This window comes from Miniopterus natalensis, chromosome 8 (genome assembly GCF_054644295.1).
Source record: "Miniopterus natalensis isolate mMinNat1 chromosome 8, mMinNat1.hap1, whole genome shotgun sequence".
Classification (NCBI taxonomy): domain Eukaryota; kingdom Metazoa; phylum Chordata; class Mammalia; order Chiroptera; family Miniopteridae; genus Miniopterus; species Miniopterus natalensis.
In genome coordinates, this window is record NC_142088.1 from 25,998,556 (window position 1) to 26,010,750 (window position 12,195).

Consider the following 12,195-nt stretch of genomic DNA (forward strand, 5'->3'; position numbering starts at 1 on the left):
GTGTGAAGCCAGCTCAGTGTCAAATCACCTCCACTTCTCTTTTTCTCTCTGTAACTTTCAACTTAAGCTCATAATTGAAACTGAGTTAGTTTTCTCTGTCTATAGCACCGTAACATGGATGGCATATGTCTTGTAATCTCTAGACACTTAGGCTTCAGTTTAGTTATTCTTGAGTATGACTCCCTTGCTCTTAAAAGTATGTTTAAATTTCCTATGTTTGGTTAATTTTCCAGGACTCTTTTTGAAATAAGCTTATTTTTAAGTAAAATAGTAGAAACGTCTTATTTTTTTGTTGTTTTGTTTTTCTCATTAAACTTTGTTTTAATGGGTCTCAAAATTCTGTGACAGATTTTTGGTCAAGTTGTTTCCATTAAAAAGTACTGATTTTAAAAACTAATAACTTAAAAACTGCCACACACACACAAAAAAAACAAATGGTCTACAAAACATTCTCCTTTCCTTCTGAAGGTTTTACAATGCATTGTAATCATTAACCAGTCTTTTACTATTAAATTTAAATGGCCAATTGAGACAAACAGTTCTGAGACCATTCTTCCACCACTGGTTAAGACTGGAATGGCAAGTATTGGGGATAATATTCATTTAGCCTTCTGAGCTTTCTGGGCAGACTTGGTGACTATGCCAGCTCCAGCTACCCTCTTGTCCACTGCTTTGATGACACCAACAGCAACTATCTGTCTCATGTCACGAACAGCAAAATGGCCCAGAGGAGGGTAGTCAGAGAAGCTCTCAACACACATGGGCTTGCCGGGCATCATATCGACAGTGGCAGCATCACCAGATTTCAAAAACTTAGGGCCATCTTCCAGCTTTTTCCCAGAACGATGATCAAACTTCTCCTTCAGCTTAGCAAATTTGCAAGCACTGTGAGCTGTGTGACAATCCAGCACAGGTGCGTACCCAGCATTGATTTGGCCTGGATGGTTCAGGATAATCACCTGTGAAGCCAGCTGCTTCCATTAGTGGGTCATTTTTGCTGTGACCAGCCACATTGCCATGATGAACATCTTTGACAGACACATTCTTGACATTGAAGCCCACATTGTCCCCAGGAAGAGCTTCACTCAAAGCTTCATGGTGCATTTCAACAGACTTTACTTCAGTTGTAACATTGACTGGAGCAAAGGTGACCACCATGCTGGGCTTGAGTACACCAGCCTCCACTCGGCCCACAGGGACAGTACCAATACCAACAATTTTGTAGACATCCTGGAGGGGCAGACGCAGGGGCTTGTCAGTTGGATGAGTTGGTGGTAAAATGCAATCCAGAGCTTCAAGCAGTGTGGTTCCACTGGCATTGCCATCTTTACGGGTGACTTTTCATCCCTTGAACCAAGGCATATTAGCACTTGGCTCCAGCATGTTGTCATCATTCCAACCAGAAATTGGCACAAATGCTACTCTGTCAGGGTTGTAGCCAATTTTCTTAATGTAGGTACTGACTTCTTTAACAATTTCCTCATATCTCTTCTGGCTGTAGGGTGGCTCAGTGAAATCCATTTTGTTAACACCAACAATCAGTTTCACGCCCAGTTTCAAGCCAGAAGGGCATGTTCACAGGTCTGCCCATTCTTGGAGATACCTGCTTCAAATTCACCAACAGCAACAATCAGGACAGCACAGTCAGCCTGAGATGTGCCTGTAATCGTGTTTTTGATGAAGTGTCTGTGTCCCGGGGCATCACTGATGGTCACATAATACTTGCCGGTCTCGAATTTCCACAGGGAGATATCAAGGGTGATATCATGCTCATGTTCAGCTTTTAGTGTATCCAAGACCCAGGCATACTTGAAGGAGCCCTTCCCCATCTCAGCTGCCACCTCAAATTTTTTGATGGTTCTTTTGTCTCTCCCACCACATTTGTAGATCACATGGCCAGTAGTGGTAGTCTTGCTAGAATCTACGTGTCCAATGATGATGATGTTGATATGAGTCTTTTCCTTTTCCATTTTGGGTTTGATTTAGTGGTGATTTTCAAGACGCCTGTGTTCTGGTGGCAAACCCATTGCAAAAAAGAAATATCTTTTTTTAAAATAAATAGGTCTGCTAACACTTCATGTGGTAAGGTAGAATTGCTGATATTTATTGAGCTCTTACTATGTTTTGGGTATTGTGTTAAGGACTTTACATGATGAATTACTATGTCACATATTCCTTGTAGTAGTCCTTTGAGGTAGGTGTCACTGCTGTCCCCATGACTATGTATAGAAAAAAAAAGTTCAATACAAAGCTTTTGCCCAAAGTTACATGGCAAGAAAATAGTGAAGCTAGCATTTGACCCTTGTAAAGTTGTTCCTGGGCCTGTGCTCTTAACTTTTGCATGCTATACTGCTTCTTAATTGAGATATATTGCTACAGTAAAAGAAATAATATTATGGATAATGCTGTATATGCAGGGAATTTTAAATGAACAGCAGGAGTTTATAATTGCTGTCATGCAATCAAATAGTGGTAATGTCATGTGATAAAAATTAAATGCCTATCTCAATTTTTTATTAAAGTCAAATATCTTCACTGCTTATTACAATGTTATATGAATAGAAAAAAATCTTTCAAAAGAAATCATTAATTTTTCTGATTAGTAAATTTATTCAACTTCTTACCGTATCAAAATTTGCATTATCTTAACTGTGATGAAACTTTTGTAAATAGTTAAGTGAGAAGTATACACTGGTGACTCCAAAAGAAAGTAATAGTTGTCCAAAGCACCTATCTTAAGATAACATTGCCAAGGAGTAACTTATTTCCTGAAATATCTGATATAACAGTATTTAACAGCAAAGTTTAATTCTTCTCATTACATTTAACACTTTTCTTATAGAAATCTTTTAATAAAAAAATTAGTTTTATTATTGAAGTTGTTTAAATCTGTTTTTCTAATCCTAGTAATTATAAATGACCTATAGGTTTAGAAAAAAAAATCAAAGGCATAGACAAGCTATAATATTTGTCAACGTAATTGGGAACTGTTTCTCTTACTGCATTTTATATGTAGAGGAGCCATGTAGGTTAAATTGGAATTACTCAAAGCACATTTAAAAAGTTGTTTGAAGAAAACTTTCAAGAGAGTCAGGGTTTTATCGTTTTGGAGGATTGTGATGGTCTGTCTCTAAAAAGCTCAGGCTGAAACTGATTCTTAGGATCAAGGTGTTTTTACTGTGATGAGCAGGCTCCTTTCCCACTTATTCTATATTTATTTTTTATTGCATTAAGACAGAATTGGAATGTAAACACAAAAATTCAAGGGGTGGTACATTTTAGGTTTTTAGGAGACTCATATGACCTCTAGAAGTAGATTCTGTGTATAATTGGTGGAAATACTGCCCCCAGCTAGAGGAAGGAAGCCCTGCATTGGGCTCTGCACTTTAACCCAAGTAAATATTGCTGAGATCTTTGATGGGAGCTGTATTCTGTTCCAAAATACTTGAAGCCCTCAATGGGGTCAAATACCAGTATAAAAATGCATTACGTTTTGATCATCAGAAGAGGCAATGAGAACTCCCCTGCTCTGACCTCAAATTTTGATACTAAAGTTTTCTCACTGTTCGTAAGAAAAGTGGAAAAATTGTCTGCAAGTTCTTCCCTTTGAACTGCTTATTGCACTAAAGGGATAGAACCTTAATCCTCAGATTTTTCCATAGCTGCATAGTTCTAAGACTAATGTGAATGTCATTGTCCTGATAGATTTTATTTTAAGAATTTACGTAGTATTTTGTGAGGTGGTGGTTGGCTTCAGGTGAGAGTATAAACAGGGACACTGCCTGATTAGGAAGATCTGCAACTCTTTAGCATAGTAAACTCTTATCTTTAGAAGAATTTTAGGTTTATTTCTTCTTGCTATATTGTGTGGCTCATGAACAAGTAGTATCCTTGTGGAATGTAGGGACTTATTTGTATATCAATTTGTCAAGCTAAAATATTTGGGTATCTTTTTTCATTATTGATACCATTAGTAACTCTTAGTACCTGTTACCTTATTTAATGGGAAAAGCAGAATTTGTGTAAAGATACTGTTTTAAAATAGAAGAATGTGAATAACATTGTTCATAGATAATTTAGATGGATTAGAAATTCAGTTTAATATTAATATTATAGATAGCTTATTGTTGCAGGGAATGACCACTAATTTTTAATGTGTCTTTTTTATTTTCTACCAGATTTTTATATGACCGTAAACAACTATTGGATTTTGAATGCTAGACACATAAATTTAACCATGCTTTCTGTAGCTGGAGGATTCCGGGATTACCAAGTTCGTTCAGGACTGACTTTTCTGCCAAAACTAAGCCATCATACCAGTGCCTTATCTGTTGTGGTAATCTTTTTTAAAGAATTTACTGAAGTAGTAACATGATGAACACAGTGGGGCGTGAAAGGAGAAGTAATATGTAGGTGCTTGGAAATGACTGCTGAGTGTAGTATTGTGCTTGTGCGCGCACGTGTGTGTGTGTGTGTGTGTGTGTGTGTGTGTGTGAGAGAGAGAGAGAGAGAGAGAGAAAGAGGTAGAGAAAGACAGAATATGAATGAATGAATATGCTATATTGGGAAGGCAGAGGCATGGATGCCTATGTCCATAGAAGGTTAAAAGGATCTTAAAGACTTTGTGAAAATAACTCTTATTTATGAGAAATAATTGTTTCTTATTCAAAATAAGTGCCTGTCCATTGATTAGAATTGTAAGTATAAGAAAGTGTGGACTGAAGTCCGAGGGCCTCTTGTTACATCTGAGTGCTATGCTGTATACAATAGTAGTGAAATAGCAAACACACCATTTTTGATTGCTAAACTTGAATGAGGTTTTACCAATTCTAAAATTAAAAAATTAGCTTTGATAGTATAAACAGAACCCTGATTAATTAATTTGCTAATTATTCTTCCCTGCAATGACATCAAATATTTGGTCTTTAACTGGATACATAGACCCTGTAAAATGAGTTCAAGTTTCCTTTTTGGACTTATATTATTTCTTGCATTTTTAACCTTGAAGTCTTCAGTTAAGATCTTAACTTTATAAGCTCAATATTCACATCATCTTCAAATGTAACTTAATTTCTTAAAAAATCCATAGTTCCTTTTGTTTTTTAGGAGCTAATGCTTTATTTCATGGTTGCCCTTCATAGATACTCCTTTGCTCAGCTCATCTGTTGCCCCACCTTAGATTGCTGTTCATTCATTAAGTAGGTATTTACTGAATGCCTGCCATACATAGAACAAGAATTATTAAACTAATCTGCTATTACCCACCATTTTCTTATAACTGGAGTTGTGGTATAGCCATAGTAGCTTAGGAACAAAATTGGTAAATCTCTCAAACCTCATTGTCGGTATGAATCTTATTTGGCGTTGAATGTTTTAGGCAGATACTTGCTGGAAGTCCTCAAAACATTAAATGTCAACTCTAAAACACAGATGTTTTATTTAGTCATATGATATAACTTATTTCCTAGACTTGGTCTGGAGCATGATGCTGTATTGATACCATATCCTGCAGCTTATTTTTTAAAGAACTTTTGTCTTTTCAACCATGTGTGTGTAAGGCAGCTTGTATTTCTGTAACCAATGAAAATATTTTACCTCTTATGAAATTTTCTCAAAGCTGATTATTTTATAATCTGAGTTTTATTTAGTTTTTTAGCCCCCAAATAGTCTAGGGTCTTTCATATTTTAAAGTATGCTCACTTTAAAGAAAACTATTATTAAGAACTAACATTTTTTTAATGATTATCTCAAGAACAGTTAAATGACATTTACATCCATTGGGACTAGAAAAATTGCTTAAGTTAGAGATAGCACAGCTGTATTAGTAGGGAGGCTAAACTGTTGTTATATAGACTCATGCAAGTAAAGCACTTAAACATAATAGAGGTTTACATTTTACTCATATAATTGCCGTGGTTGTGTATTGAAGTTGGTGGGTGGTTTTCAGAACCAATAGCATCAGTCTCATAAGGGACCTATGCTGACAGTAGGCACCCTCTTCTTGAATGTTTTACTTTTGAGGTGGCTCTAATCATCACCATTTCAACCCATGGGAAGGGGGAAGAGGAGCAGCCAGGTCTGAAAATGGCATACATCACTCCTGTTCACATACTATTAGAGAAAAATTAGTCACATCTTAAAGTAAGAGAGGCCAAGAGATACAGTCTAGCCAACTGTGCAAGAAGGCAAGAATGGATTTTGGTAGACATTCAGAAGTTTTCACCAAAGATCATGAACAACTACCTTCATTATTTGTGTTGCCTTTCCCTTTTTCAACTCTAGCACTGATGCGTTTATTAGCCTGAATGAAAGTAAACTGTTCTATGTTCTTGGTAATGGTAAGTGCTATCTACTGTGAGTTCTTACTCTACTGAGCATCTGATATAATCTTAGAACCACAGTGAACTCTGCTTGTCTTTACTTTTTCAGTAAGCTGCCAGGAGTAATTCCTAAATAAGGTATTTGTTTATAAATTCAAAAAGTAAGCTATAGGTTCCTCCCACTTTACAACCTGACTGAAGGATGTTATGTCATTGTTAGGAAGCCTTCTGCAAATAGTTACAATTTTAAGAGCCTTTGTCTTTGTGTCTCTAACCAGTAGTATATATACCAGTCATCTAGTGAATTTTTGCAAAATAAATAAGCCTGGACCCCACTTGTAAGAGTCTGATTTGATTGCTTGGGAACCGTGATCAGGCATATGTCTTTTGGAAAATCTCTCCAGGCTTAGGTATTTCTCAGGCACACCCTGATTAAGAAGTAACATCTTACAATTTATCAAGTGGTAATCTAGTCAGAACTAAAATTACTAAAATATCTCTTGTAATTTATCCATAACCTATGATTTATTAAAGAATTATAAACTCAGCCTCTTGTTAAAGTAATAGTCATTAAACTCAGGAAGTAACCTGGATGCTTTAATAATTTTTAAAGGGTAATATAAGTGTGACTAAGCAGTAATGACAGAATTATTTTATGCAGGAAATGTCTTAATATTTTGGATCACCTTTTATAAGAATTCATCATTTTACAAAGTCAATGCATCATAAAAGAGTGAAACTCATGCTACATGTTCCTAAATATTAGCTTATAAGAATTTCAAGCCTTTTGGAGAATAGCATGCACTTTTCTTAAGTTTGACTTTTGTTTCTTTCCTTTTAGAGTTCAGCAGTGCCTAAGACCTGGGTCTCAACAGACCACCTCTCCATTGTGTGGTATGTTAACGTAATTTATTTTGATGATTTGTGGTGGTCCCCTTTTCTCATCAGTGCATTGATTGGTTTGTTAACACTCTTAGAGCTTTATTCATGAATAAGGATTTGGAAGACAGATTAATTTAGAGGCTTAGAACTCTAAACTTGGTTCTTGTCTCAGTATAACCAGGATTCCCTTGACAACCTATGAAATCATCTCAGAACCAGTAGCATCAGTCTCAAATGAAGCTAGTGTCAAATATCGAAATTTTAGTTTGTCATAAGTTGGGCAGAATCAAAGGCACTTGTTGTGGGACTTTTGAGCTCTTGACCAGTCAACTACCAGACTCAGGGACTTGATTGATGTAGCATTGGTTATTCTAGAGTAGCACATGGAAAGCCAAGTCGGAATTAAATTTGCCCTTAACATAAGTAAAGAAATAGACTAAATATGGGTCAAGAAATACATGGACCCTAGGATCTTATCCCTCTGTGTTTTGGTTTAAAGATTCTTTTTCACCTTCCTTTGGCTCTGCAAGAACCACACAGTTCAGGCATACAAAGATAGGGTAGAGTACATCTGTAGTTGGGGGAGATGAGGAAATTTAGGGAAGATAGAGGGATCCCAACAATTCAGCTGTCAAACATCCAGGAAGATTTAATTTGCTTTATTTTTATATGTTTCAACTTTAAGATATATGATTAATAATAATGATTTCCTAAATAATTTTAGAGTTTACACCATTAAAGGAAACTCAGATTTTTGATTAAATAATAGAATTGTGTGTGTTCGTATCAAAAGTATATTTTTAAAGAAAGTTTCACTTGTGACACATTTTATTCTTTAGGTGTAAACAATTGCAATTGACTACAATTCGAGCATTCTTTGATCTTATTGATGCTGACACTAAACAAGTATGTATTTTTAAATTAAAATTATTTCAGTAAAGTAAGAGCTTTGTTGCAGCAGTGGTGGAATTGCTACATTTTTTACTTTGATGTAACTAGAAGCCTACACCTTATGTTGACTATAATTACTTTCAAAATGGAAATATCTTTATTTTTATCTGATAATATTTTGACCACTATTAATAATGAATACAATGCAATGAAGGGAAAGGGGAGGTGAGGGAGATAGAAAAGAGTGAAGAGGGGGATAAATGATGATAGAAGGAGACTTGACTTTAGGGGGTGAACAAACAATACAATATATAGATGATGTATTATAGAATTATACACCTGAAACCTATATAATTTTATTAACCAATGTCATCCCAATAAATTCAATAAAAATTTTTTAAAAAGGAATGCAATGAAAATGAAAAAGTGAAAACATTCCTTAAATCTTCCCCCAGTTCTTTCCCTTTACTGTTTAAAATGTTTTTTATATTCTTTTAGCCTGATTTAATTAAGGGAAATACTTATTATAAGATATTTTATCATTTTTTCTTAGTAATATATTATAGATCTCATGATCTATCATTTATTAAATAACCCAAACTCACCCGGCCGGGCATGGCTCAGCGGTTGAGCGTCGACCTAGGATCCAGGCAATCGGGGTTTGATTCCCAGTCAGGGCACATGCCTGGGTTGTGGGCTCGATCAGTGACTCTCTCATCATTGATGTTTCTGTCTCCCTCTCTCCCTCTTCTTTCCTCTCTCTGAAATCAATAAAGATATATTTAAATAAATAAATAAATAACCCAAACTCATCAGAACTTAAATTATGTACTTCTAGAAGTGGAACCTTTTCTGTAATGAGATTTCACATATAAACCCTCCAAACTAATGATTTTATAAGTTGTTCAATTAGCAGGACACCTGGAAATCATAGTGTCCTTTATACAATGTCATATTACTCTTTCATCTCTTAACTATGGCAAACAATTTTAGCCTGAGAGAATGCAACTAGATACAATAATAGAATCAATTAAAATGGCAAGACCAGTTTATTTCTGAAATGACATTTGGTAGGTTTAGAGAAAAAAACATTTCAACCAGTGAGGAACAGGAGTATCTCAAACAGGTATATTCTTAAAAAATTGTACATAAAAATAATTTTAATAAATCTTGTTTTCCATTAAATCCTAAGATGAAAAAACTCTAATACTAGTGAGTAATAAGTTATGATTCTGAAAGGATAAGTATTTTACAGACACATTTTAAGGGACAAATGAGAAATTTTTGATAACTAATACTGCTAAGAATCAAAATATTATGAAACCAAATTCTGTTTCACAAACTCACTATATATAATGGACTGGACTAAATGTTAGACAATAAAATGCTAGGATATGATTCCTGCTCAAGAAGTATATAGTCTAGAAGGAAAAGCAAGCATATATACAGGGAATCTATAACTCAAATCATAATCATTTCCAAACATGTACTGAGGATTCAGAATTAGAGTGTGATTTTTGACGGTTATCAGCATAAACATCAAAGCTGAAAACTTGTGAGTGGATGGATTCTCTAGGGAGTGAATAAAGATGGGAGAGTCTGACCTAACTGAAATTTTGGTTGAAAGACCTATGGCTTTTAATTGATTGCAGTCACATGTGGCTGCTTTTTAAAAAATCAAAACTAATTTTGTATTAGCCTGAATCTATTGAAGTATAGTATTTCCATCAGTGATGCTAAATTCCACTTTCTTCCACTCTAGTCACACAATAGCTAGAGAATTATATTCTGTTTTGTATATCACGTTTTGTGAGGGTACATGAACAAACTTGAGTTTATCCAGGGAAGGAAGACAGGCAGAGTGGAGAGGGATCTGGAACAGTTCTATGAAAAATAATTGATGTTTTTGAAATTGTTTAATCTATAGAAGAAATGTTTTATTTGGATGAAGCACATAACAATCTTCAATTTTTTGTAGGGCTGTCCCCCAACCTATATACCAAAGCAACAAGGAGTCAGATACTTGCTCTAAATAGGGCAAGACATTCTCCTGGAATATTTTAAAACAGACAACAGAAAAATCCTGTTGTCTGCTTGCATTTTCATTTCATGAAAGATATGACATTTTGATGCAGGGGAAGTAAGTAGAACAGAGTAAAAAGGAATTTATTTCCAAGGGAGAACAATTGTATTTTCTCTAGTCACAGTTTTAATTTCTTTGTTGTGAGATTGGCACTGGTCTGATTTTGGAAACTAGTGTGTAGGAATCACTAGACTGGAGGATCACTTAAGTCTTCTTCTGGTTCTGTATATGTTTATATATTCTCAACTGTTGTTTGAGAGGCACTATTGCATGATGATTAAAAGCGTGGGCTCTGGAGCCAGACTGCCTGTGTTTGAATATTGGTCCTTAATTTCTCTGTGATTTAGTTTTTCATGTTTAAAATACAGATAAAAAGATTATTATCTCCTAGAGTTCTTATGAGTTCTTATGATGATTAAATGAGTTAGTAACATGTTAAGCACTTAGAATAATACCTTAGAATAATAGTAAGTAACTGTTGGCTCTTATCATTATTACTTGAAACAAAGTTTCATTGAATTATCACAAGGATATGAAAGGATACAGAATGTATCAATGTTCTTTCTAGATAACTCAAAATCCCAAGAAGAAATTGTCGGTTTTGAATCACCACTTTATAAGACACCCAGCAAAACACTTTGAGGAAAAGCCAGCAATAATTTCTGACTTAACAGGTTTGTGGTATTTACCTGTTTTAATTTTAAGTAGAGTTTTAATTATTATTTTTAGGTAAATTTGTTATTAGCAGACAAAGTCTTTGAAATTGTGATACTTCAGGTAGTGTAATTCTGTTATATCTTATTAATATCTCTAAGATGGTTTCTTATGAGGTTCTTGGTTAAGGAAGGGAAAAAGTAGGAAAGCAATTTGTAAGATGTTGCTGGTAAAAAAATTTGTCCTGAAAATAACATAACAAGTAGAAAAATTTTAAGATACAGTTAAATGTTCTCTATTCTCCTGAGTCACATAAAATAAGTGCTATATTATTATTAACTGAGTTTCTCAGCATCAGTCATTCTTAGATCTTCTTTTGATTAGAAGCATATCTTTAGCTGGTAAATTTTGCTTTTATATATAATACCTGTCATACTGTACTTAATTACTTGTCTTGTTTGGAAAATGAAATGTTGACTTCTGTTGATACTTCCTTAGAGTTAAAGACACCAAGTAGATTTAAAATGTTTTATTTGATGTGGATGCTAGTTGGTAATGAGCATATAGAGAATATCTCACTAGATTTTCTAATTTAAAATAGCCATTGTTCAGGGAACCACTTCTTTCTCAAATCCTTTTATGATTGAGAAATATTTCACCAGTATTTAATAAAAGAAATTATTTCATATAAAAAAAAAAAAAAAACAAGCTAAACAAATTAATTTCCTTTACCTTAGTGACATCTCTGTGGGTTCCAGTGAAAGTGTCAAAGTGGACCTATATGGCTTACAATGTAAGTATACCACCAGTAGATTTTCTTTTACTTTAAAAAAAATTAGTATTTATCTTTAAATGTTAAAGTCTCTTTGAAAAAGATAACCACATATCATTTTGCCACATTAAAACAATTTAATAATAATTCCATAATAATAAATACCTACTTGGTGTTCGGTTTTCCAGTTTTATAACTGTCAAATTTTTTATTTCTTTGTTTTTCAATTTGTTTAAATCAGGACAAACAAGGTCCACGTAATTGTTGAGATGTGTCTTATTCTTTTAATCTCTAATACTTACTTAACCACCTTTTTTCCCTTGCAGTTTATTTCTTGATGAAAACAAGTCATTTGTCCTATAGTTTCACAGTCTTGATTTTCTGATTGCATCCCTATAGTGCCATTCAACTTATTCCTTTGCCTACTCTTTTGCTGTGACATAGTATTTGAATCTAGATACTCAGTCAGATTCAGGTTTTTGCTTTTGCTAGATTGTCTCACTTTTTGTGATGTTTACAGTTATTGAGGAATCATGCCTAGTATCAGTTCATTTAGGGGGATGCAAAAATGATGATACTCTAATTTGATTATT

The 12,195-nt window shown here is 34.3% G+C and overlaps 1 protein-coding gene and 1 pseudogene across 1 annotated transcript in view; one reads left to right on the forward strand and one right to left on the reverse strand.

Moving 5' to 3' along the window:
- Window positions 1-12,195, forward strand: part of PGAP1 (post-GPI attachment to proteins inositol deacylase 1) — a 54,593-nt gene that overhangs the window by 16,177 nt on the left and 26,221 nt on the right. Inside the window, exons 5-9 of the mRNA XM_016219324.2 lie at window positions 4,179-4,336; window positions 7,162-7,214; window positions 8,042-8,108; window positions 10,745-10,850; window positions 11,568-11,623. Coding sequence (XP_016074810.2) covers window positions 4,179-4,336; window positions 7,162-7,214; window positions 8,042-8,108; window positions 10,745-10,850; window positions 11,568-11,623 — 440 coding nt within the window. The remainder of the gene's footprint in view (window positions 1-4,178; window positions 4,337-7,161; window positions 7,215-8,041; window positions 8,109-10,744; window positions 10,851-11,567; window positions 11,624-12,195) is intronic.
- LOC107542161 (elongation factor 1-alpha 1 pseudogene) lies at window positions 282-1,970 on the reverse strand (annotated as a pseudogene).